This window comes from Brachyistius frenatus, unplaced genomic scaffold, assembly GCF_029030835.1.
Source record: "Brachyistius frenatus isolate BFR_SWC_R1_liver_20210118 unplaced genomic scaffold, ASM2903083v1 Contig_51, whole genome shotgun sequence".
NCBI classification, from domain to species: domain Eukaryota; kingdom Metazoa; phylum Chordata; class Actinopteri; family Embiotocidae; genus Brachyistius; species Brachyistius frenatus.
Genome location: NW_027210650.1, coordinates 1,656,416 through 1,679,949, shown reverse-complemented (window position 1 = coordinate 1,679,949; position 23,534 = coordinate 1,656,416). Strand labels below are relative to the sequence as shown.

The 23,534-nt window shown below is 41.4% G+C and overlaps 1 protein-coding gene across 1 annotated transcript; it reads left to right on the top strand.

Annotated features, from left to right (window-relative positions):
- The first annotated feature begins 158 nt into the window (after nucleotides 1–158).
- Nucleotides 159–6,065, top strand: acsl5 (acyl-CoA synthetase long chain family member 5). Its single transcript, XM_069704691.1, has 20 exons — nucleotides 159–314; nucleotides 455–566; nucleotides 946–1,010; nucleotides 1,100–1,201; nucleotides 1,291–1,390; nucleotides 1,779–1,957; nucleotides 2,044–2,076; nucleotides 2,169–2,220; nucleotides 2,692–2,765; nucleotides 2,854–2,931; nucleotides 3,028–3,162; nucleotides 3,280–3,414; nucleotides 3,494–3,589; nucleotides 3,865–3,937; nucleotides 4,061–4,149; nucleotides 4,470–4,586; nucleotides 4,743–4,886; nucleotides 4,975–5,076; nucleotides 5,415–5,486; nucleotides 5,919–6,065. Exons 1-20 carry the CDS (start codon nucleotides 159–161, stop codon nucleotides 6,063–6,065), a joined length of 2,061 nt encoding a protein of 686 aa, XP_069560792.1.
- The last annotated feature ends 17,469 nt before the right edge of the window (nucleotides 6,066–23,534 follow it).

The following is a 23,534-nucleotide window of genomic DNA, read 5'->3' as shown; positions in this document are numbered from 1 at the left end:
AACTGTTGCACAATTCACATTGACTTTGATCCCACGTTATTACGTGGAGACCACAAAGAGCAGAGTTGAGGAGCTCTGAATTGCACAATGATCGAACTCTTGTTGTATTTGAGCTCATGCCAGAGATATTTGTTGTGCATCCCAGCAGGCTCTCCACCATGGACTTCATCTTCCAGTGGCTGTTCTCGCCCCTCTCGACCCCGGCCATCGTCTCACTGTTCGGCCTGGCAGCTGCCAGCCTCATCTACCTGAACTCGAGGCCCAGTCCCCTCCGGTCCCCCGCTGACCTCAATCACCAGACTCTGGGCATCAAGGTGAATATGCAGAGCTGGAAAGGTGTTTTAAGATGCATTACTGACTGTACCTGCGTGTATTCTACAGTCAACTGGAAATGGTAATTGACATTGAACTCCTCCTGTAGTGTTCTGTACTGAAGTGTTTCTGACGTCCTCAGGATGGTGCGAGGAAGAGTGCTTTGTTGGAGGACAACAACAACCTGCTGTCGTTCTTCTACAACGACGCCAAGACCATGTACGATGTGTTTCAGAGGGGTCTGAAAGCGTCAGGTAAACAAATCCTTGTTTACATTCTCTTAGAGGCTTTCAGAGGACAAACTTTCACACTAGCAGCTTCCTGTCATTCCTTTTGAATCAAGCGTGTAAAGCTGCGATCACGTTCTGCAGGATGGATATTTGACATTAGAAAGACTCCCAGATTAACTTCAGTGTTCACGTTTCTCAAGATTGACCCATTTTGCTGATGTGATGTTACAATGCTGATGGTCCCAAATGCAAAAAGTCCTTTCTGCATGTATCTTTAACACAGAATATCTTAAAGTTTTGAACTATTCCTTTTAAGGGCCTCACCATGGGCAACTGAAACCTTTAAACTTACTACTGTGGAGCTTTAATAATTACAATTCTTCAAATATTTCCTTGTTTGCAGCTAATGGACCGTGCTTGGGCTACAGGAAACAAGGGAAGCCGTACCAGTGGTTGAAGTACAGACAGGTACGACGGCGTGTGAAGTCCATAAACACTAATAAAAATGGTGTCGATTGTGACTCTCGGTTCACCTTTCCTCCACTTTCTCTCTGCAGGTGTCTGACAGAGCGGAGCACCTGGGATCAGGGCTGCTGCACAGGGGTCTGCAGCCAAACTCGGACACGCTTATTGGCATCTTTGCGCAGAACAGACCTGAGGTAAGTGACATCATGGTTTGTTTGTTTTGTAAAGGGAGTTTTTCATCTGACCAACATGCCTTAACTTTGCCGTGTTGCTGTTTCATCAGTGGATTATTGGTGAACTGGCGTGCTACACCTACTCCATGGTAGCTGTCCCCCTGTACGACACGCTGGGTCTTGAGGCTCTCGTGTTCATTATCGACCGAGGTAATTGGAGCCTCTCCTGCACTCTTAATGCTGCTAATTACAGAGCTGAGTAGAAGTCCAGTAACAACCTGGTCCCCAGGGGGATCGGTGTCGAGTGTGCTTTAATCTCTTCAAACTGATTGATTACTCCCGCGCCTTCAGTCTGCACATCAGTTTATCACAAGAAAAAATTCCACTGTTAGAAAGCCTGCTGTTATAGGGACTGCTGCTTGTTTTGCCTTTAAAAAAAAAAAAAAAATCCTGTTTTCTGCTCAATCTTTACTGACATTAGTGATGACAGTAGTACCTTTTTAATTTAGTGCATTTGCTTGCATCTTCTTGAACTGCTGCCTTCAATACCGTCTGTTTTACTGTTGATCCAGCCAAAGTTTTCTTCTTCTTCTTCCAGCGGAGATCTCCACCGTGCTGTGTGACAATCAAAGCAAAGCAGAAACGCTGCTGCAGAACCGGGAGAAGGGCGAGATTCCGGTTCTCAAAACCGTCGTCATCATGGACCCTTTCGACTCCGAGCTGGTCGAGCGGGCGACCAAGAGTGACGTGGAAGTCATGTCCATGCAGGCCCTGGAGGTAATGTATCCAGAATACATAACTGTTGAGAAAACTGTTTGAAGATTTCATATTCCTGAAAATATGCTTTGTTTTTTGTTTTCTAGGCACTGGGGGAGAGTAATCATCACAAGCCAATTGTACGTTTCTGATTGTCTTGTAATGAATTTCAGTTTTGAGATTTTTAAAAAGCTCCAGGCTGCTCTGATGTGTTCATTCTTTGCCCCAACAGCCACCAAAGCCAGAGGACCTCGGTATTGTTTGCTTCACCAGCGGCACGACGGGTAACATGTTGCACATGTTGTTTATTTCATCGGCCGAGGATGACGTCATAAATCATGAGAAAATTTGAATAGTTCATGATGTTTCAATCTTGAATGTGACTGCACCAACAGAGGCATCTAAAGCATGAGAGGCAAATCCAGCCATGGTTGAGTTAATGTTAGTCAGTGTCAAGTCACCACAGATGGAAATTTCTCCAAAAATGAAACCATGTAGGCATTCCTGGTCCTCCGATTAAAAAGTCTCATGAATCTTGAGACTCTTTTTTTATTTAAATTTTACATGCAAAACTCGCATTCCCATCAGCCTCAGCTAAACTTGGTGCTTAATGTTAATTAGCAGAAGTTAGCTGGCCAGCTAAGATGATTAATGTTAGATTGAGATTCATTTATCGATTGTTTTGGGAGAAAATGTGAAATTAATGCATAAACCTCATTACAAGAAAAGTAAAGTTTTTGTATCTTTTTGGTCAGGAAACCCAAAGGGAGCGATGTTGACTCATGAGAACATCATCTCTGATGCTGCAGCTGTCCTCAAAACCTTTGAGGTATGTTTGTTTTAAAGTGGATCTTTTTATATTTTTTCATAGTAATGCTTAATATTTTGAGTGCTAACAGCTTCTGTGCGTCTCACAGTCATCAGTTGTTCCATCGACCGAGGACGTCAGCATTTCATTCCTGCCTTTAGCACACATGTTTGAGCGAGTTGTACATGTAAGTTTTAGGCACCATTAACATCAGACCATTGTTCAGTGTGTATTCAAGTGTTTTTAAAGACTTTTATTTTTTTAAATTGTATGTATCTTGTAGATGGTAGTCTATGGTACTGGGGCTAGAGTGGGATTCTTCCAGGGAGACATCAGGCTGCTGCCAGATGACATGAAAACCCTTCAGCCCACCATTTTCCCAGTCGTGCCTCGACTTCTCAACCGTGTCTATGACAAAGTTGGTGATTTGTGATCTCTAATTCTGCTTTAAGCATCAACCCCCCCCCCCCCCCCCAAAAAAAAAAAAAAAAGCTTCTGGTATCAATGTGGCAGTTTCCCTTTTTTTCCCCACAAGGTTCAGAGCGGCGCCAAGTCGCCTTTCAAGAAATGGCTGCTGAACTTTGCTGTAGATAGGAAATTCGCTGAAGTGCAGGAGGGCATCGTCCGGAAAAACAGCATCTGGGACAAGCTCATCTTCCACAAAGTTCAGGTACTGCTTCAGTTTGAACAAATGTGGATCTTCTTATGGAAGACATACATTCACTAAATATGCTCCACCTTGACTCTAGGAGTCATTTGGGGGGCGTGTGCGGATCATGGTGACGGGAGCAGCACCCATCGCTCCCCCGGTCCTCAACTTCCTCAGAGCTGCTCTGGGTTGCCAGGTAATAAGCACTTAAATCCTCTCTGTCTGGTGTGTTTGCGTCTTCACAGGGTTTTCTGCATCCAGAAATGTGCTGTTAGATGGTGTTTACTTGACCTTCAGGAGATCTTGCTGACTGATTCTTTTCTAACATACACTATGTTAAAATATTTGTAATAAAATGTCATGATTCAGTAACTCTTGTGTTTGGTGGAGTAAAGAAGGTGCAACGGTGTGATGCTGATTCCCGTTGTCATGACGACCTCGTCACTCTGCTGTTTTCACCGTTACTCTTAGATCTTTGAGGGGTACGGTCAGACGGAGTGCGCAGCCGCCTGCACCTTCACCATGCCGGGAGACGCCACCTCAGGTAGGTCAGAGGCAGCCTAGAAATGCATCCTCGACGATCAGTTAAATCGAAAAGTTCAATTTCCATTTAAATAAACCCTGGTGGTGAGAAACAAAGCAACCCTTTGTGTATGTTTTACCACAGATCACGTCGGGGTGCCTCTGCCGTGTAATTATGTGAAGTTGGTGGATGTTGAAGAAATGAACTACTTCTCTTCAAACGGTGAAGGAGAGGTAGGTTCATAGGTTCATGAGAATTCAATGACTCTGGTTTGGGATGTTTGATTGCTGCAGAAATGCTGATTGAGGCACTCGACTCTTAAGCTTCTTTAAAACACGGTTGGCTAAATGCTGTACTTTATCTCAAATCTGAACACACAGACATGATGCACACAAGTTCGGACTCTGTGACTTGACACTTTCTGTCTATGCAAATAGAGACTCATGACTGCACTTGAAAATCTGGAATTTTAAGAGAATTGTTTCTCTGTTTATGCCAATATCAGATGAATCTAAATACTAAAGTATTTTTAATGGTCTAATTATGTTTCCAGGTCTGCATCAAGGGTAGAAATGTGTTCAAGGGGTACTTGAAAGACCCTGAGAGGACTGCAGAGGCCTTGGATAAAGACGGTTGGCTCCACACGGGGGACATCGGAAAATGGCTTCCGGTAAGAAATAAAAGCCAATTTTTTAATTTTTTTCCCTCTGCAATAATTGGTTTTATGTTTACTAGACTAAAATGATCGAACCCTGCTGTCTTAAATCAGATGCATGCTGCCTGGATTTACAGTATAAAGTTCAGCAATTCGTTTTGTGTGTGACAGAGTGGAGTCCTGAAGATTATCGATCGGAAGAAGAACATCTTCAAGCTGGCTCAGGGGGAGTACATTGCACCGGAGAAGATTGAGAATGTATACGTACGCAGTGGACCTGTGGCTCAAGTGTTTGTGCACGGAGATAGTCTACAGGTAAACCCGGCATCTCTGCTGTGTATATTCACAAATACATACAGTAAACTGTGGCTGTGATAATCAGCATGCATTCCTCTGTCTGCAGTCCTGCCTGGTTGCCATTGTTGTCCCTGACCTGGATTTCCTGCACGGCCTTGCAGAAAATCTCGGGTGCCGAGGCTCCATTGAAGAACTCTGCAAAAACACGGTAATGTTTCTGTCTCGTAAATATGTGCCGCGGGAGGGCCTTTCTGCTCTCAAAGTGTACAAAAAAAGCAAAAAACTTTGGGCAGATGTCTAAAGTCCAATGTTTATATATATATATCAGATGACTTTTCTAGAAAAGCTCCAGCGCTGGAATATCTGCAGGAAACATGAGCATTAACACTAACAGGAGCCAGTTGGAGAGGTCCTGCAGCCTCACTGTAAAACTCATAAAGCACACGTCTGCAAAACAAATGTAATACTAGAAGAGCAATGATGCATTGTTTGCTAAAGGAATTTTACTGGAATGTTCCTAATGGTGATTTATTTTTTTGTTTGCAGAAAATCAAGGAAGCCATTATTTCAGACATGACCAAACTGGGAAAAGAAGCAGGGCTCAAGTCCTTTGAGCAGGTAACAACTCCTCCTGAATAACCTGAGTGTAACAGCTGAGTAATGTGCATGTGCTCCTGTGCAAGTCGGGTATTTTCAGAGCACGCCCTTGTTCCTTTTTTAAAAAAAAAAAAAAATCCATTTTCTGTTACTGTACCTGCCTGCGTTCGCCCTCTAGTGGTTAAAATGTGCAGTTTTTGTTCAAAGAAATGTCTAAAGTTGTGTTAGAGCCCTGCAGGTTTAATGTGTTCGACTCATTTCCTCTTCACTGATCCCACATCCTCATTTTCTCTTTAACAGCCACTGTCTTGTTTTTCTTAGTAGCACAGTTGGCTGAGGAAAAGGTTCAAATGGATGCAACAGCTTCTAAACAAAGTCAAACTGAGACCACTGAATATAAAACAAAAAGGGATGACTAACCAGCTGAACTTTTTTATTTTGCTTCTGTTGCAGGTGAAGGATGTGTACATCCACCCGGAGCAGTTCACCATTGAGAACGGCCTGCTGACTCCCACCCTCAAAGCCAAGAGGGCCGAGCTCAAAGTGCTCTTCCAGCACCAAATCGACAAACTTTACGCCAGCATCCAAGAAATTAAATAAACCAACAACTCTACTTTTGGACGCGTTATTCTTTTATTCGTCTTCTTTTGCAGCATCTGTCTGAACCTTAATAAGAGATCATCTAAAATGTGTTTTGGACCGTAGAGACACGAGATGATGAGGTTCTGTTAAACTCATCTTCCTGCGGCCTCGGGGTAAGCTGGACTCGGTCCTTGATGATTCACTGAGGTTACAGTCTGGGTGAATCATCACTAACACTTCCAGTTAAAGGCTAAAATCTCAACTCAAGTTCAGAACTTGAATGCATCGGGTCTTGTTTAATAGTTTATATGCTTATATCACATTTCTTTTTTGTAAAATTGCCCCACGTTTGGCCTCCCCAGGTGTGATGTCACCTTATACGATGTAGGCATCGATCAGAGGAGACCCAAACTGTGCAACGCTGTAGTTTAGTCAGGGGATAATGCGCTAAATGTAACATTTGCATACCATAATCCAGCCATCTTGACACCATTACTAACAATACTAATACCTTGGGACAAGCAAAACTAAATATAATCTTTGTAAGGGAGAATTTATGGAAGAGTTCTTGGGATTGCATTTAATTGTGCAGTGGTACCTAATAAAGTGGCATCCTTGTAAGAACTAAACCTGTCTTTTCTAAAAACCAGTGACATGGCGTTTAAATGTTTACTTGGAGAAAATAAATGCCGGTGATTAATACCAATAATTGTATCGAGTATTAATGTGTTTTATAAGGGCATTGGAGGCAAAACTACCACTATACATTTTAAATGCGGACATTATCTCATGTCCTTGTGTGTGTAAAGATGTCGGCCTCCGACAAACAAACATGAAGTCAAAACAATACAGATCACTTGTACTGAAAATCTTTTCTGCTTTGAGTCAACACTGCCCTCGTGTGTCCAATTCAAAACATGGCAGGAACTGATGCTTCTAAAACTACAGTCTTGAGTCATATTACTGTATTAAAGGGCAATACAGGTTAAAATGTTTTACTTCATAAGTAAAGGACTGCAAATTATTTACCCCAAAATGACAGAGTATGTTTGGCTGTGTGATTGCTTATTCAATTATTGAGAGCATAGATGATTTTAAGAGTTCAGTTTTAAATTTGAGCAGCGGTGGTGGGAGAAGTATTGAGATGTACCAATACAATAAAATAAAAGTACCAATACAGAAATGTAAAAAATACTCCATTACAAGTAAAATGTCTGCATAAAAAAACCTACTTAAGTAAAAATACAGAAGTATTAGCAGCACAATGTAGTTAAAGTATTAAAAGTAAAAGTAGTTGTTTGCTCCCTCTGACTGATTTATTTTATATATGATATTATTAATACTAAAACATCAGTGTCTGAGCAGCATAGGTGAAGCTAGTTTCAACTACTTTAAATCCAGTTTTATATCCAGTTTTACAGCAGATAAAAAATACGAGGGGTCTTCAGATGATTGCTGGGAGAGGAAAGAAGAAAAAACAATCCACACATCTGTTTTCACTTCCTGGACTTTTTCCTCTCATCTTTGATCGTTTTATGAAATATTGAAACTGTTTCAACCTCGCAGTCAAGGAAGGAGGGTCGTTAAGGTAAAGTGGTGGCACCTGTGTAGGTCTCTACCAGTGCTACAAATACAAGCCGTGTCTCATTGTCGTTCTCTCCTCGGCTCCACATCTGCTGTTTTGGTTCGTTTGGCTTTTTCCTTCCACCTTTAACACACATTTCTCAACCATCCATGCAGTCCATTCATCACCGATGCCACTCATCGGCATTTAAACCTGCCTCGTCTCCCCTCCTCTTCGTCACAACCATTGAGCCGGTTTGTGACAAAATCATCGTGCGAGAAGTTCACAGGGGAAAATCAGTGTTTGTAGGAGCTGTTAACATCTGAACATTTGAGCGTAAGACATCTGAAATGTGATCTCGACTACACAGATTTTTTGCAAGACGTCAAGAGGCCAAAAAAAGAAGAAGATGGAAACCACTGGTTTAATCTCTAACAGTGTGTTGTACTTTAAAAGCTTGTTATATCATCCCTTGTGTCAAATCTTCATCTGAAAAGCTGTTAAATAGATGTAGTGGACTAGAACATAATATTTCTCTCTGAAACGTGGTGGCGTGGAAGTAGAAAGTAGCAGCAAAAGGAAATACTCAAGTAAAGTACAAGTACCTCAGAATTTAAGTACCGTACTTGAGTAAATCTTTCCCCTTCTCAACTGGTTACTTTTCAGATCTAGATTATACATGTTTGAGAAGTCTATAAAATATGTTAAAGTATTTTTTTTCTTTTAAATTAAGTCATAACAGTAATAATATCCCCCCCAAAAAAATTACAACGTATTTTTGATACTACAACCCAGAATGGAGCATAATGAGTACTTTTACTTTTGATATTTCTTTACTTTTGGTAACATTTCACTGTTGTAGTTTTCTATTTATTATTTTTATGTTGAGACTGTGGTTAGAAAGCTTGCGAACCATCGGAAACTGAAACATGATGTATATCTTTGCAGATAAATACAGCATGACAGAGGAGGAGGAAGAAGAGGAAGATGAAGCGGGTGATGCTGCCACCTTGTGCCCGGCTTTTCCACCGGGCTGAACCGAGAGTTGCGCCAGGCTGCGGCTGCACACCGCTTCGCTTCACCTGGGGGGGGGTCTCCACCGTGGCACAGCTCCATCTTCACCTGCCGGCCGGGCTGCGTCTGGACCACCTGGACATTCAGGCAGGGAGAGAGAGGAAGCTCCAAAATAAATGTCAGCGCCTCTTGTGCGTTTATTTCCCGCTTATGTGAGAGTTGGTGAATGTGCTGTGATCAAACTCACCTGAGAAGCGGAGCAGCTGCACTTCAACATGGCTTCCACAGGTGACCGCGAAGAGCAGGTAAGACGACTTCAAGTCGCCCTGCTGTTGAAAATAACCACTTTAGAGCTCAATGCCAGTAGTTATCTCCTGCTCCGGCGTGTTGTTGATGTTTGTTTTTGGTTGCGAAATGCACGTTTGTTTCCTCATGCACGAGGAGCCAAGTCCCTGACTGTTAGTTTAAAATGTGACTTTCCTCCGCGAGAATCTGGACAAAAACCCATAAATCTAACAAAGTGTGGCATTAAAACTCTCTCTATATCGCTCATTTAACCGGTTTTTTAACTAGTTTGCAGTTTATTGAAGGTAAGGTTTGTTTTTACGGTTTATTATTAACGTTTTAACCCGTAAACATGTGTTTATCATTCATTTTCCTGTTCATACTGTGTTGCTATGACTCCATGTTATTACACTGCACATTTCGGGCATGATGTCCCGACCACTTCCTGATATCAGGTTTACCTACAAGAACTTGATTATTGACTGGAGGAATGAGTTGGGTCTGCAAGTTTATAAACCTGTCTTTGAAGTGTAGTCATCTACGGTGGCCCAGAGAGCTCAATGCATGTAAAAAGATCAAGTCAGAAAACGCCTTCAAATAGAAAACGCAACAAAATATAGGAACGAGCTACTACAACCAGATGGATACGAGGTGTAAACATAGAAAACACAACAGAATACAAAAACAAGCTGCAAATATAGAAAAATTACCTACAAACAAAATACAGAAACATGCTGCAAATAACACAACAAAATACAGAAATGCACTCCAATTATAGAAAACACAACCAGATATAGAAATGAGCTGCATAAAGTAGATGCCCCGTGTAATATAGGGCTGAAAGTTGATATTGGAGCACGGTGGCTCGTAATGATGCACAATAAGAGTTGCAGTCATTTATTCTTCTGGTTTGGATCAAATTGAAACTATAAATGTTATAGTAGTAACATCAAATGTGCTGACATGACAGTTTTATTGGTTCCAAGATTCACGCTGCTGTTGGGTCTTTTCTTAATCCAGTGTGTGTCATCCGGACGTACTGTACATGAGTACAACCAGTGTTTACCCCGGGCTGTCTTAAATCCACCAGAGCTCAAACCTTGACCCGCTGCAGGAGTGACTTTTACAGCAGGCAGACTGTGTGAGCAGGTTTCTACACGCTGAACTGTGCAATTAGTGTTGACAGATGATTAACGACGTATCGCAACCAGTCTGCAACTATCAGAAATCTGTCCGTCTGCCCAGGCGTCTCTGCTTCGGTCCGACAGACATTTTCAGTTTCTCTGCTGTGCTGTCGTTTCTTTTTTTTTTTTTCCCCTTCAACATTTTCTGTCCTGAAATGTCCATCTCAACTGTAGCTTTGGATAATCGTCTCTCCGGCGGCCCGTTGAAGTCACGTATCTGTCTGCTTTTGCTCACTTCAAAGACGTAGATTGACACGATATCACAAAGCATAAACAGTATACTGATGTTTGTGGGCGACTTTGGCAGTTAGCGTAGGATAACTTGATGGACTTCATTGTTTTGTAGGAGATTAGGAGACTGTTGTCGTTTTCAGATTTGAACGTGTCATGATCAGCAAGTGAAGTGTTCAAACTGGGACATGGATAATGTTGTAAGGCGTGACCTTGTGAGTGAGAGTGAAACTTGGAGATGAGTGTCACGGTTCAAAACAATTACATCTTGCCAGCATACAGGTTTTAAGCTGCAAATTTTGTATTTACATTTTTGAGATTTAGTCTTTCTGAACTTTTGTTTACATAATTTAAATATGAAAGGTTACTTGGATTAAGTTAGCTTTGTGTTTTCATGCAAGCATATTGAGGGCATATTTCTTGCACTTGCAATAAATAAAAAAAATCTAACTTTTAACGTTGTCTTCAACGTGAACAAAAAAAATCTTCCCCTTACAGTTTTATTGGTTTTGGTCACAAACTTGCGAATTTTGCTAATAAAGCTACTGCAACAAGTTTTTTTTTTAATGCAGATCAGGCCTCTTTGGTTGCGAGTCCAAAATCCTTTCTTGCGAGTTGAATTGGACTTTGTGGGTGTGATCACTGCTGATGGAGGAGACAAGAGTTCCTGTTGAAGGGTCTGACTTGGATTCACACCATGGCTGTGCACACACAATTCACCCACTCCCGCTGTAAACACTCGACAGGAGAGGACTGTGTGTTGAGCTTCATGGAGGTCAGCTGGCATTTTATTGCTCTTTTCTGTTCAAATGCTTTTAGCGCGATTATCGCTACGTAACGGTTTTTGATTGCAGTGCAAGAGATTTTCTCTCAAAACTGTCTTTTATGCTTCTATTAAAAGGACAAAAATAACCCATTATAGTTTTTAAGTGACATTTTAGTCAGCTATGTGTTTCTTTTATTGGTATTATGGCGCTTGTATACAGATGATGTTTTTTTTTTTTTTTTTTTTTTAAAGATTAGAGATGGTAGAGATTTAAATGGAACTCCTACAGAATAGAAGGGACGCAGACCTCGCCGAGGCCAATAATCCTCTTATCTATGATCTGCTAATCTGTGACTGCAACCTTTCTATATATATGCATTTATTTACAGCTGTGGCAGTGTTACAATTGTACCGGCTCTTGTTATTCCCAATGAAACGACTGTCCACTAGTGCTCCATAACAACTACGGATTACTGGTACCATCGAATGCCGATTGTGATACGCAGTCATCGTATTTTTAGAATGGCCTATGTTTTGTCCCCATTAAACTCGACTGCCACCTACTGGGTTTTAAGATGTAGGGCATTTCGTGGACCACATGTGCTACCCTGCAATTTTAATGGAAGATAAAAAAAATATTACGTGGAGTCACCCTGTGATTTGGACCCGCTTCTAATTTGAATGGCTTCGTCTTCAGCCCGTGTTACACATTTCCGCCAATTTTCATGAGAAATGAATCGGTAGTTTTTCTGTAATTTTGCTAACAGACAAAGAAATCAACAACATGGAAAATATAACCTCCTTATTCAGAAAATCTTACGCGTGTATGACCTTTTTATGAAATTTTTCTAAATTATTTACAAATATGAAAAATGTTGGAAGTGTTTGGAGCCCTGAAAACACTGATGTTTGCCTTGCTTTCACTGTACTGTCTATCGTTTTGTCTGTTTGTGTGCCTATTTGTCTGCGGCGCCTCCCAGCTGTCCATTAAGGGTTGACCACAGGTTGAAATGGGAACTGGGAGGCTGTTTGGCCTCTCAGTAGTAGTAGTTGTTATTGATTGCTGCCTGTTGCCAAGACATTGCCAGAGGTTTACTATGGCAGAGCAAACACTCTGAGGCTCTGAGTCCCGGTCAAAAGCAAATGTACAATAGTGTTAACACCACACCTGCAGAGCTGTGTGTGTGTGTGTGTGTGTGTGTGTGTGTGTGTGTGTGTGTGTGTGTGTGTGTGTGTGTGTGTGTGTGTGTGTGTGTGTGTGTGTGTGTGTGTGTGTGTGTGTGTTCAGGGCGGTCTGATAGCATCAAACAGCACAGCTTCCCATAAAGTGAACTTTAAGGAATTTATGGGATGCTACTCAGCTAGAAAAAGTCATTCAGTTTCAGCTAAAGTCCAACACAAGATATTTGAGAGCCTGAAGATCTGGCAATGATACCCACTCTAGTGCTGCAGCTGATTGTTTTTCTTTATTGATAAATCTACTGATTGTTGTTTCATTTATCAATCATTTGTACAAAGAAATGTAAGAAAAGGAAAAAAAAAGAGAGAAATAGCCATTTTTAATTCTCCTCAGCCTGATATTGTCTTCAAATGGCTTTTATTTTTTATCAGAGTAGCAGCCCAAGATCAAAACTTGTTCAGTTTAAAGAACAACAATCATCGTATTTTATCACATTTGAAAATCTAGAAAAAATCTTGAAGCAATTTAAAAAAAAAAAATTTGTTGAGTTTCTTAAGTCATTACCATAATATGTACCATGAACTCCATTTTACCGTTACTGCCAATACTCCGGTGTTTGTACATAGTCAGTTTTGTAAGTGATTAATAATGGCTAAAAAAAAAAAAAAAAAAAAAAAAAGGTCAAGAGCCCACTAAAGGTTTGCTGAGTCATCTTTATCACCATAGTTTTTCTATTAATTTATTGTACATGAGCCCTTCCATTGTCCCGCTGGTTGTAATGAGAAACATCGTTTTGAGCTGACTCAGACCGCTGCGGGGGTGGGTGGTGGTGGTGGTGGTGGTGGTGGGGGAGAGGGTAACTGATTCACTCACTCCGGCCTCAGTGCAGCGTATTGTAATGAAACGAGTAAACATGACCTCAGTTGTGTTGAGGTAATGTCAGGTCATGGGAGTTTGTGTTTGTTTGAGAAGATGTCCTGTTGAAGCTATAAAATGTGCCTCAAACAAACGTTAATGGATCTATGGCGACTTCGTAGCATCAGCTTTTTATTTGCACTTCAGTGTAAACGTGTTAACGTGTCTGCGTTTGTGTCTGTGTGTCTGTGTGTCTGTGTCCGTGACTAGCTGAGCCAGATACCCAGCAGGCTGTGGTGACATAGACCAGAGCCTGTGGAAACTGAATGGTAGCCATTGACAAGGAGAGAATGAGAAGAAAGATGTCAGTATGTGAATTCCTACGAGGTTTGTCGAGTTGTAATTATCTTTATTTACCAAAGGGCCGAGAGTTTGAACTGTTAAAATGGAAGAAAATCCCAAATGCATTGTTCAAAGCATTTCTTATGAGAAGGCTATTTATCTCAATACCTTAAGCTTCTGAACTATCACTAAAGACTGACTGAGTCATCTGTGACTGAATTTTGACATTCGAAAAAAAAAAAAACGTAGAACCGGCAGCTCTCCAACCTGACCCATAAGCCATGAAAAACATTTGTATAATGGGCCATTAAAACTGGCTCCACCAGAATTCCTTTCAGATATTTTCACATATAAGGTACTTTTTATAACATGGTTTGGCTGAATATTTCATGGTGCACGGCGTAAACAGAAACCATCGTGGTAGAAACTCGAGTTCAATCTGATCTCACGAAGGTAAATTTCTTAACTTTGTATAAGGAACAAATTTAGCCTCACCGGAGGCACCAATAAAATGTGAATCTGAGCTAACTAATAATTAACCTTGTTTCTGCCATCTGTTTTTTTTTTCCAGAGCTGAAATTTAGCTGTTAAACATTGACCCCAAAAAAAAATGTTTTGAGAACTCGCTCACAGCTAATCACGATGTTCATAAAACAGCTCTCAAAATTTCTCAACTGCATTTTGATTTTATGATGCTAAGGGTCAAAAAGACAATAAAAAGACAATAAAAAGGGAAACTGTAATAAAGTTGTGAGTGCAGGCAAAGCTCCATGTAGGTCAATGATGCAACACTAACGTTGACCAAAACTGAAGGCACGGTTCTTTATTTTTCACTTGGTCTTGGAGTATAAAATTCTGTTGCAATATCTCAGGAATGAAACTTCGTGAGGTTGTTTTGAAAAGAATTATCTGTATTTTTCAGAAGAAGGAAGATTCTGTTTAGAGCACACAGATGGAAATTATATCCTATTTCTCAGAAGCAGACTAACAGCAACAGATTGTGGGTTCGCAGCGGCAGTGCGTGGACGCACAAAGGTTCAGCTGCTGTCTGAACATCTGCACATTGAAAGAAAAGGATGAATGAATGAGTACCAGTGTGTGTGAGCAGTCGTGGCTGAGAACCGGACAGAAACACGGCATGCAGGGTCGCAGCACCGACTGACACCGGGGTCGTCTGCTGGGGCTGGTGTGACGATGGGTCAGCCACTTTCTCCGGCCTGAACGAGGCTGTTTGGCATGAATAGTTTCCTCTCTGGGAGATTCCGTCCGGGACCCTGACTGACTGTATGTTCAAGATGGTTCAAACATCATATATTTGTTTTTAACTGCTGTGGTAGAGGCATAAATATAAACTAAAACAAAACAAAAAATGTCCCCGACCCCTGAAGTGTTGCAGCTCTCAGGTTTAAATGAAATAATGATGAAATAATGGGCGTGTCATTAGATGCAGTGGAGGGGGCGGGGGGGGGGGGGGGGGGGGTGAAGGCAGCTCGGTGGTAGAAAGTGAGTCAGCTCTGCTCCTGTCACCACGCAGCCCGCCGGTCTTGGCTATGAGACCATTTTAGGCGTGGAGCCGTGTCCTTTTCACCGCCACCAGCATTGTGTGAGCGTGCCGGTCCCGGGACAAAGACTGATTGTAAATCACGGGAGGATGGGGAGGATGGAAAGTCTGTCTCTTTGTGGCTGGTGTTTGTGTGTCTGCTCTTTCTCAATAGTCATGAGCTTGTGTGTGTGTGTGTGTGTGTGTGTGTGTGTGTGTGTGTGTGTGTGTGGGATTCCTTCTTTTCTGTGTAAATGAGCCTCTTTGACTTTATGACTGCCTGTTAACCTTTTCATCTGACTTTAGCAGGAAAGAATCCCTCTGATTGGCTTAAATTCAACATTATAAACACTTAATTTTTATAATCAGTGCAGTCTCAGAGCTGTAAAATCTGACCGCCTGAATGGTGAAAAAAATGACAGGAAATATTCTTGTTGAAAACGATTTGGAAAGTTACAGAAATTGTCAGACACCACCCTCCAATTCTGATGCAACCCGTTCCTTTGGGCATCGTTAGTTTGTGATATGAACGTTACCTTTGATGCTCAATGGTTCTTGGCATATTTTAATGGATCATTATCGGCTAAAAAGAGTTAATTTAATCGAATCGACTGAAGGCTTCTTAATGCATAAGCGCCTAGCTAGTGTCTGAAAATAAATTGTAGCTGCAGAAAAAACATGGGTTACACTTTAAACAGCATGTAATGTAAGCTTCTTTCTCTTAAAATGGATTGTATAAAATTGTTTTAAAAAAAAAGTGTTAACTGTAGTTGTTAATTAACATTAACTCTGTTAGCAAATGTATAATAAGACAACATTAAACATGTCTATTGTCTAATTAATGAGTTCTTTGCAGCTGGTGTCTGCACTTATAAGGAAAGAACCTCCACTCTGTAACGCCACTATACAACCACGAGTTTACAGAGAATTCAGGGCCAAGAACAGTGATTGTGACATACCGAAATGAAGTTAATAATTGTGAAGTATGTTCATGAAGATATTCTACCCATAAATTTACATTAACTCACTACAGCATACGAGCGGAGAGCCGTATTTAACATGGATCTGTCATTTCTCGCCGGTCTTAATGGCCATTATCTTGGACAGCAATGATCCATCACATCAGATCGGGACGTCCCTGCTAATGAATCTATTTATGGTACGTTTGGCTCATCTTCACCCCCCCCCCCGCCCCCTTCCATCCACCACTGTGTTCCCAGACAAACCAGCAGGAGAGTTGGTTAGTGACAAGGACAAGAACCAACGCTGGAGGTGCCCCTGTCGAGAATCAAAAGCCGGGGCTCTTTACCGTGATGACCTTCAGATCGCAGTATCTGGGGCATTTTCAGGACAGATGATTCATCGAGAAAAGTGGGTCAATATCTCCGTGTGTGTGTGTGTGTGTGTGTGTGTGTGTGTGTGTGTGTGTGTGTGTGTGTGTGTGTGTGTGTGTGTGTGTGTGTGTGTGTGTGTGTGTGTGTGTGTGAGAGAGAGAGAGAGAAGCAGAACGAGGCGGAGACGGAAATACACTCGTAGCTCTATTGATTGTAATGATCGGCGTCATGCCAAAACCTTGAACCACGAGTGGGAGAGAAGCCCCCAGTGGAATTCTCACAGTTTATGGGGTTGTCATGGTGAAATCCTGCCACATTACTGTTGTTACCATGGGGATTCATCTATCGCCATGGCAGCGCCTTGGCAACCAAGTATGAACTCGGACTAATTTCCTCCTGGCGGGTCATCATCAAGATTCTATCCAGAGATATAATTAATATGCACCGAGTATCGCTCATCGTTTCCTTTTTCGTGGTTGTTTTTGTTTTCTAATGTAACCAGTCAAAGTCTAAACTGTAGAATGAAGCTCCTGTTGTCTTTGCATGTGGACGAAAAAGAAGGAAAGCGAGATGGAGAGGTGAAGTGGCAAGAGAAGCAGGTAGAAGACCAGCGATAAACACATTGATTTGAGAAGGGGATCATTTACATGAAACGCCGATCTTTATCAGGCGACTGCAGGTGAATGAACAATCCTACATGCCGCGTAGAAAATACTGCAGAAGTGGAAATGTGTGAGGTTGTTGCTTTCATTCAATATGTTTCTTCAAACAGACACATTTATTATGTCTGTGTTAAAAACCTGCAGAATCGCTGTAGCCACTGTCATGGTCTTGTTGTATAAATGACTAGGTCTCTCGGAGCTAAAAAAAAAAAAAAAAAAAACACAAAAAGTTGCTCCCAGCTATCTATAACTACTTCGTATGAGATTTTATCTACGGATTTCACAATCCACAATTCTCAGCTGCGTGCGACAAGTTCACACCTGTTCTCTCAGGTTTGCCAAAATACTTTCTGGGGAAACAGGATGTACAAGATCAAAGGCTGAAGTAGAAGTCGACCTACATCTGACAGGGAAAGTGAATACACATACACTTATATATATATATATATATATATATATATAAGTATATAATACTTATATTATACTTAAGACTTATATACAAGTCCACTAGAGAATACTGTGTCAGTGGGACGTTTTTCCTCGTCTAGGTGTCTTATGCTGCATTCAAACGGGGTCGTATTTACAGAGAAGTGTCCGTATGAACGATGTCTGAACTTCGAATTTTCGATACGCCTCGACTTCACGTGTTGTGAGGTATTTGCTGACCTTTACAGAAGTGGCAGAAGCCACGAAGGTTCATTTTTTAGTTTTTGTCCTGGTCAGACGTGCGTGTACTTTTCACGCCTATGGCGAGGCAAAACATGACACAGACACGGTATCTTCTAGTGGACAGACGTGTGTGTGTGTGTGTGTGTGTGTGTGTGTTACACGCTTTTGGTGCGATTACAAAATACAGTAATCGCTGAAAAACATAGAACATCACAGAGTGGCGATTTTCAATGGAACCGAATCAGAGTGTGCTCTTCCTCCGTGTGCTGCAGCCAGTAGCTCCTTAGCTCACATCAGCATCTATGTCACTGTTAACCAATGGCTAGTTCCGGTTTTACGCTCAGAAACATCCACACCAATCACAGGCTTCAGCTCCGAATCACACCTGACATGTTTTCCGGCTCGCGCGCACATAAAAACCCTCCAGTATTCACTGGAAGACGCCGCGTATTTCTGCGGATAGCAGAAGCTCAGAGGTGTGTCGGATAGTACACGGTTTCCCGAACATTGCAATAGGCGCAGAAGAGGTTTTTCACAGCACCTTAACCTTAATAGCTTTTGCTGATGTTTGTTGATTATTACTTTGATGGCAGACGGTGCATCTTTAAGTAAATACGGTGACGATAATAGTCCAAAATTACATAAAAATGCCATACATTTTGGTTAAATAACTGCCTCCTTCTACTGCCGAAGCACCTAAGCCCTCAGGGAAAAACCTGTTCTAACACAATCTCACAACAATTAAAATTAATCTCTGCTCACTAAACATATAAACAAACAGCTAAGCACGAAGCAAACCACAGACGTGAACCACTAAAGCAACAGGGAAAGAAAACACGGATCATTTTTGCTTGTTTTTGACTTGAGATTCACCAGAGTGGGATAATCTCAGTGTTACTGTTGCGGTATCACTTCCTCGTGTGTGTGTGTGAATCCAGAGCTGGTCAGCAGTAATCTAAATGACAAGTGGCTTTGCTTTGGACCGCGCTCACTTAGTTTGTCAGAATATAGCATGTTAAGTTGGCAGATCCCAACAGAGATTCAAGTTTTGGGCTTTAAGATTAGTGAGCATCAAAGCCATAAACTATAAAAGTGCCGCTGGCGTAGTTGATCCACGTTTATGAAGGGCATTTATGAGTTCGCCTTTCGCTAACCGTGATAAAAGAGTGTTTGGTGTTGATGACATCCACTCAGACAGGCAGGCACAAATCCACTGGCTGCACACGATATTGAGTACTTTTGGTGCTCACCAGCATTATTAGCTGCAACATGAAACATATTATGAGGTTAAAGATGATCAGTTATCACTCAAACCTTTTCATTGTCATGCAGAAGGGCTACAAGCACGATAAGCATGTGAGCTTGACGACAAGTTGTAACAGGATGAATTCAAAGCTTGTCAGTTCAAGATCAATAGGAATGTCTTCTCCTCCTCAAACAAATTAGCTTTGCTTATGATTATTTTACTGCGCAGAATGATCTATTTGTTGAGTTTGACACCTGAAGGCTGTTTTGAAATCTGCTGAAAAGGGAAAATTCCTCTGCGTTTACGGAGTTTAAGATGTTTATGAACATTTTGTTTTGTCTTTTTATCTTTATTAGATAGACTCCCATTCAGAATCTTTAACTTTCTGGTGGTCACTCTGAAACTAATTCCATTATTAATTAGATATTAGGCCATTTTACACAGCTTCCCAACTTTTTTGGGAAACAGGGTTGTAAATATGTATTAAAAACAAGTGAATTAAACAAGCGTACAAAGCCGACATCATGGATGACCTTAATATTTTGGAAAATCTGCAAGTATTTGACAACTCTTACCATGTGTCCTCAACATAACAATCAAAGTCACCCTCTGTGCTTCCTTACAGTGTATCCAGCATACACACACACACAAACGCTTCTGAAGTCAAAGTTCACATCTGCTTTGACAAAAATCACCTCATCAGCACACGAGAACTTTACCAGTTTCTGCCGCAAACCTGCACATGAAAGTTGTCGCTGCATTGAGGAATGTAACATGCAAATCTCAGAACAAACATGGAGCTAAATTTAGACAGGCGGCCTTCTTCTTCTTCACGGTCTCTCCTCTCTGATCCCTCCCCATCTGTCTCCTCTCAATGTGTGAAATTACATGAAGCAAGACTGAAAGAAAAACGAGTATTTCCTGTCTTATTCCATCTCGTATCAGAAACTTTCGCAATCATTGAAATGCGTAATTACATGGACTGTATATCTCACTACTTGGCTGATTGTTTTGGTCCCATTAGCCACCCACTGGAGCTCACCGCCCTCCATCTCCTGTAACCACCAGCTCCCTCTGGCCGATATTATTCAGGGTTATGGAGCACTCACTGTAGAGTTATAAAACCACTCCCTTTTCCAGCTGGGCCAGCTGAAGGAGAATATTAGCTGGAAATGTATTGTGTTACCTCAGGATGCATGGATGTAACCGTTCGGAGACACATTATTGTGTGTGTGTGTGTGTGTGTGTGTGTGTGTGTGTGTGTGTGTGTGTGTGTGTGTGTGTGTGTGTGTGTGTGTGTGTGTGTGTGTGTGTGTGTGTGTGTGTTTGAGCTGTCGTATTTAATTCGGGCAGAGATGAGGAGATGCAGGGCTAGAAAAAGGAAAAATAGGGAGAGATTTGGATGCAAGCAGAAGATAGTACTGTGTGAGATACTAAGACAAATTCTATCCTTTTTTTTATTTAAATTTTTTTTATTTTTTTTAGCTTTAGTTGTTTCCATTCTAACTAAAAATGTAAATCTGAATTTCCGTGTGAGCTAACGGAATACAATGAGAGAAAGGTTGTTTTATTTGATGCGAGGGGCTGAAGTGCAGCATGACATGGAAATATGCAACAGCTTCACTGCTGTAAATCTTCCGCTCACACCTCATCCTGCAGGATGAGGTCATTGTTAAAGATTAATTTCCAGGAAATTAAAGCTTCCAGTTGGGCCACAATTTAATGAACCGTCTATGACTCCGTGACGTGTTCACACCGGAAAACGAAACACAATTAAAGGGGGAATGAATCGGAAAAGCAATATCAAAAAAGACTATCTCTTTTGTGATGTTCAATGTGAGCTCAACAATGCTGAAAGTGCACTGAATAAGTGGTGGAAAAGTTTTTTAAGTCCGTATGCAGACTAACGTTGGAGAGAGAATCAACTCTAATTATGATATTTGGTATAATCTTTTTTTTTCATTCTTGGAAAAATAATTAGCTTTCTCTTTGTAAAGTTGTATTGGCAGTAGCAGTTCGTTTCCCTTTGTACATAATGGTAGCACTTTGATTTCCTGTATACTAATTGCAAAAGTAGTACACTATAACAATTAGTATAAAGTAAATATTGTATAGGTTTTTTATGTGGAATTTGGTTAGAGCATAAATTTAATTGTGCTTTTGTAGATTTTTATGAAGAACTGCGAATGACTCAGGTTGGTTATTGTTGTCGTAGCAGGTTGTATCCACTAGATGTCAGGCTTTATTCTTCAGTTGATACAGGAAGTCTTGCAGGAAAAACTCAAAAGCTTGTAGGTCTCCACAGAGAGAGAAAGAAACACAGCAATGATTAGCCTCGACTCCAGCAGACCCGGGTGAAATATAGATTATTACACCTCGTAATGCAGCTCATTTCAGCAAGATAGAAAGACAGACCGTGACCATAGAGTGTGTGTGTGTGTGTGTGTGTGTGTGTGTGTGTGTGTGTGTGTGTGTGTGTGTGTGTGTGTGTGTGTGTGTGTGTGTGTGTGTGTGTGTGTGTGTGTGTGTGTGTGTGTGTGTGTGCGCACATGGTTCAACAGTGAGTGTATGTGCCTTCGAGGAAAAAGGTAATGAATAGGCCTAAATACAACCCTTGAATGCTTCTCAGTGGACGATAGTTATAATTGTACTGAGCAAACTGACTCACATTGGCATAATCCATTCACAACGCACACACGCACAAACACAAACACACAAATAATCCATAGTGATCTGCCACCAGGGGTTTTCTGTCTTTGTTCATTATTGATAAGGAGCAGGCTGAGTATCGAGGGCGGTCGCTATTGAAGAATTTTTCTCCTGCTTGGCCAAGAGCAACCCATCACTTCTTCACTTCTCTCTCTTTTAATTATTATTACAAATTTTACATGATGTGATGTTTTTGTCTCCGTCGCCCCCAAACAAACCTCTCTTTTGAGGGGTAAATTTATCTAATGACGCCATAATGACTTGTGGAAAGTATGTATTGATTTTGTATTTCAGGAGAGAAGTTGACGCTCTATTGGAGCCAAAGGTTTCTCGAGTCAGCCCCTTGTGGCCCTCAGAGGTATTGCACTTGTATCACTTCCTGCATTGTATTCACTTTTTGAATAAGAAGGCTACGCCCATTTTTATTTACAGTCAATGTTTGAAAGCAATAACGGCAACATTTCAGGCAATTAACATCTAGACCACATGTTTTTAACAAAGGTCACAATTGACACTCCCTCACTTTGAATTCTGTTTACATATTCAGATGTCAGTCTCTTGAGGTGCTGAGATAAATTAGAGGTGTTCCTCCGTGACACCGTTTGCATTCTGGCTTTGGTTTCCTTATAACGCATCCTTAATCACTGATTTAAATGCCAAATATCTAAAAGTCTCAGCGGACCTGTTGCTGCAACTGCACTTGTCACTGCCACTCCACATGTTGTTGTTATTCTCCGGTATTTTCTGTTAATATCTACAGAGTTTTGGCATCGACTTGGTGCCAAAGTCTAAGTTCTTGTGACATCTCTAAACACTGAGGTGAAAAAATACACAAAAATACAGTGAAAATTGAATTTCAATTGGATCAAGCTGAGAACGTTTCTTAATTTATTTGGCTTGTCGATGTAAATTAGCAGCAGCTAGCGAACAACCTGTAAACTGTTAATAATGTAAGTTAGGATTAAAATCACTACTTTTGTGATTTGCAAACAGGGATTGTGAAATAAAAAAATATACTTAATAGCTCAGCTGTAGCTCCATCTGAAGAACATCCAATATTAATTAGTACATCAATTATTCTTTTAATTCAAAACAACTGTTTCTATATCTAAAATGATAATAAATACAAGTTTAAACCGCTAAAACACTCACAGAAGCTGAGCAAAAGAAAATCAGATCATGAGATGTGTTGTTTACTCTCTCTCTTTTAACTTGTTGACAAAAAAAATCGTCTCTCTCTCTCTCTCTCTCTCTCTTACACACACAAGCAGCTGCCGATGAGCTGGTATTGATTGCTATTAATACTCGAGCCCCCGTACTGTAGCTTGTTGCCGCTCTGCTCTCACTTGTGGAGTGTGTGGGAGGAAACCGCGGCGGCCGACAGGTAGAAGTGAAGTGTGTGTGAAAGAGAGGGAGAGAGAGGCAGGGACGCACGGAGACGGAGAGGAAGAGAAGAGACAGAATGTGCGTCCCTCCATCGCTCCAGCCGGGCTGCCTTGTTGGCTCCTCTCCTCGCGGACGGAGGGACTGTGTGTGTGTGTGTGTGTGTCCGTGTCTGTGTGTGTGTGTGTGTGTGTGTGTGTGTGTGTGTGTGTGTGTGAAAGTGGGTGTGAGCAGCTGAGCGAGTTGGTCGCTGCGCACGTTTAGAGTGGCCGCCACTCCACTCTTCTCCGTTCATCCATGCTGGATTAAAAAAGAAACACAAAACCTTTTTGGACTCATACACAGCTGTTTGGGACACACACACGCACACACACACACAAACACACACACACACAAACAGCTGCTGCAATGAGCGAGGAGGCTAAAGAGAAATCTACGGGGAAGTCAGCTCATCGCAAGAAGAAAGGAAAGAAGGTAAAAGAAACAGTGAGCTGGACTTGGGCTTGTAAACAACATGGTGTGG

What these genes read in the sequence shown, in the direction of transcription:
- acsl5 (XM_069704691.1), top strand. Translation starts at nt 159, where the DNA reads ATGGACTTCATCTTCCAGTGGCTGTTCTCGCCCCTCTCGACCCCGGCC. An exon ending in CGTGTTCATTATCGACCGAG is followed by an intron (nt 1,391 to 1,778) that starts GTAATTGGAGCC and finishes TTCTTCTTCCAG; the next exon opens with CGGAGATCTCCACCGTGCTG. An exon ending in AAGAACTCTGCAAAAACACG is followed by an intron (nt 5,077 to 5,414) that starts GTAATGTTTCTG and finishes TTTTGTTTGCAG; the next exon opens with AAAATCAAGGAAGCCATTAT.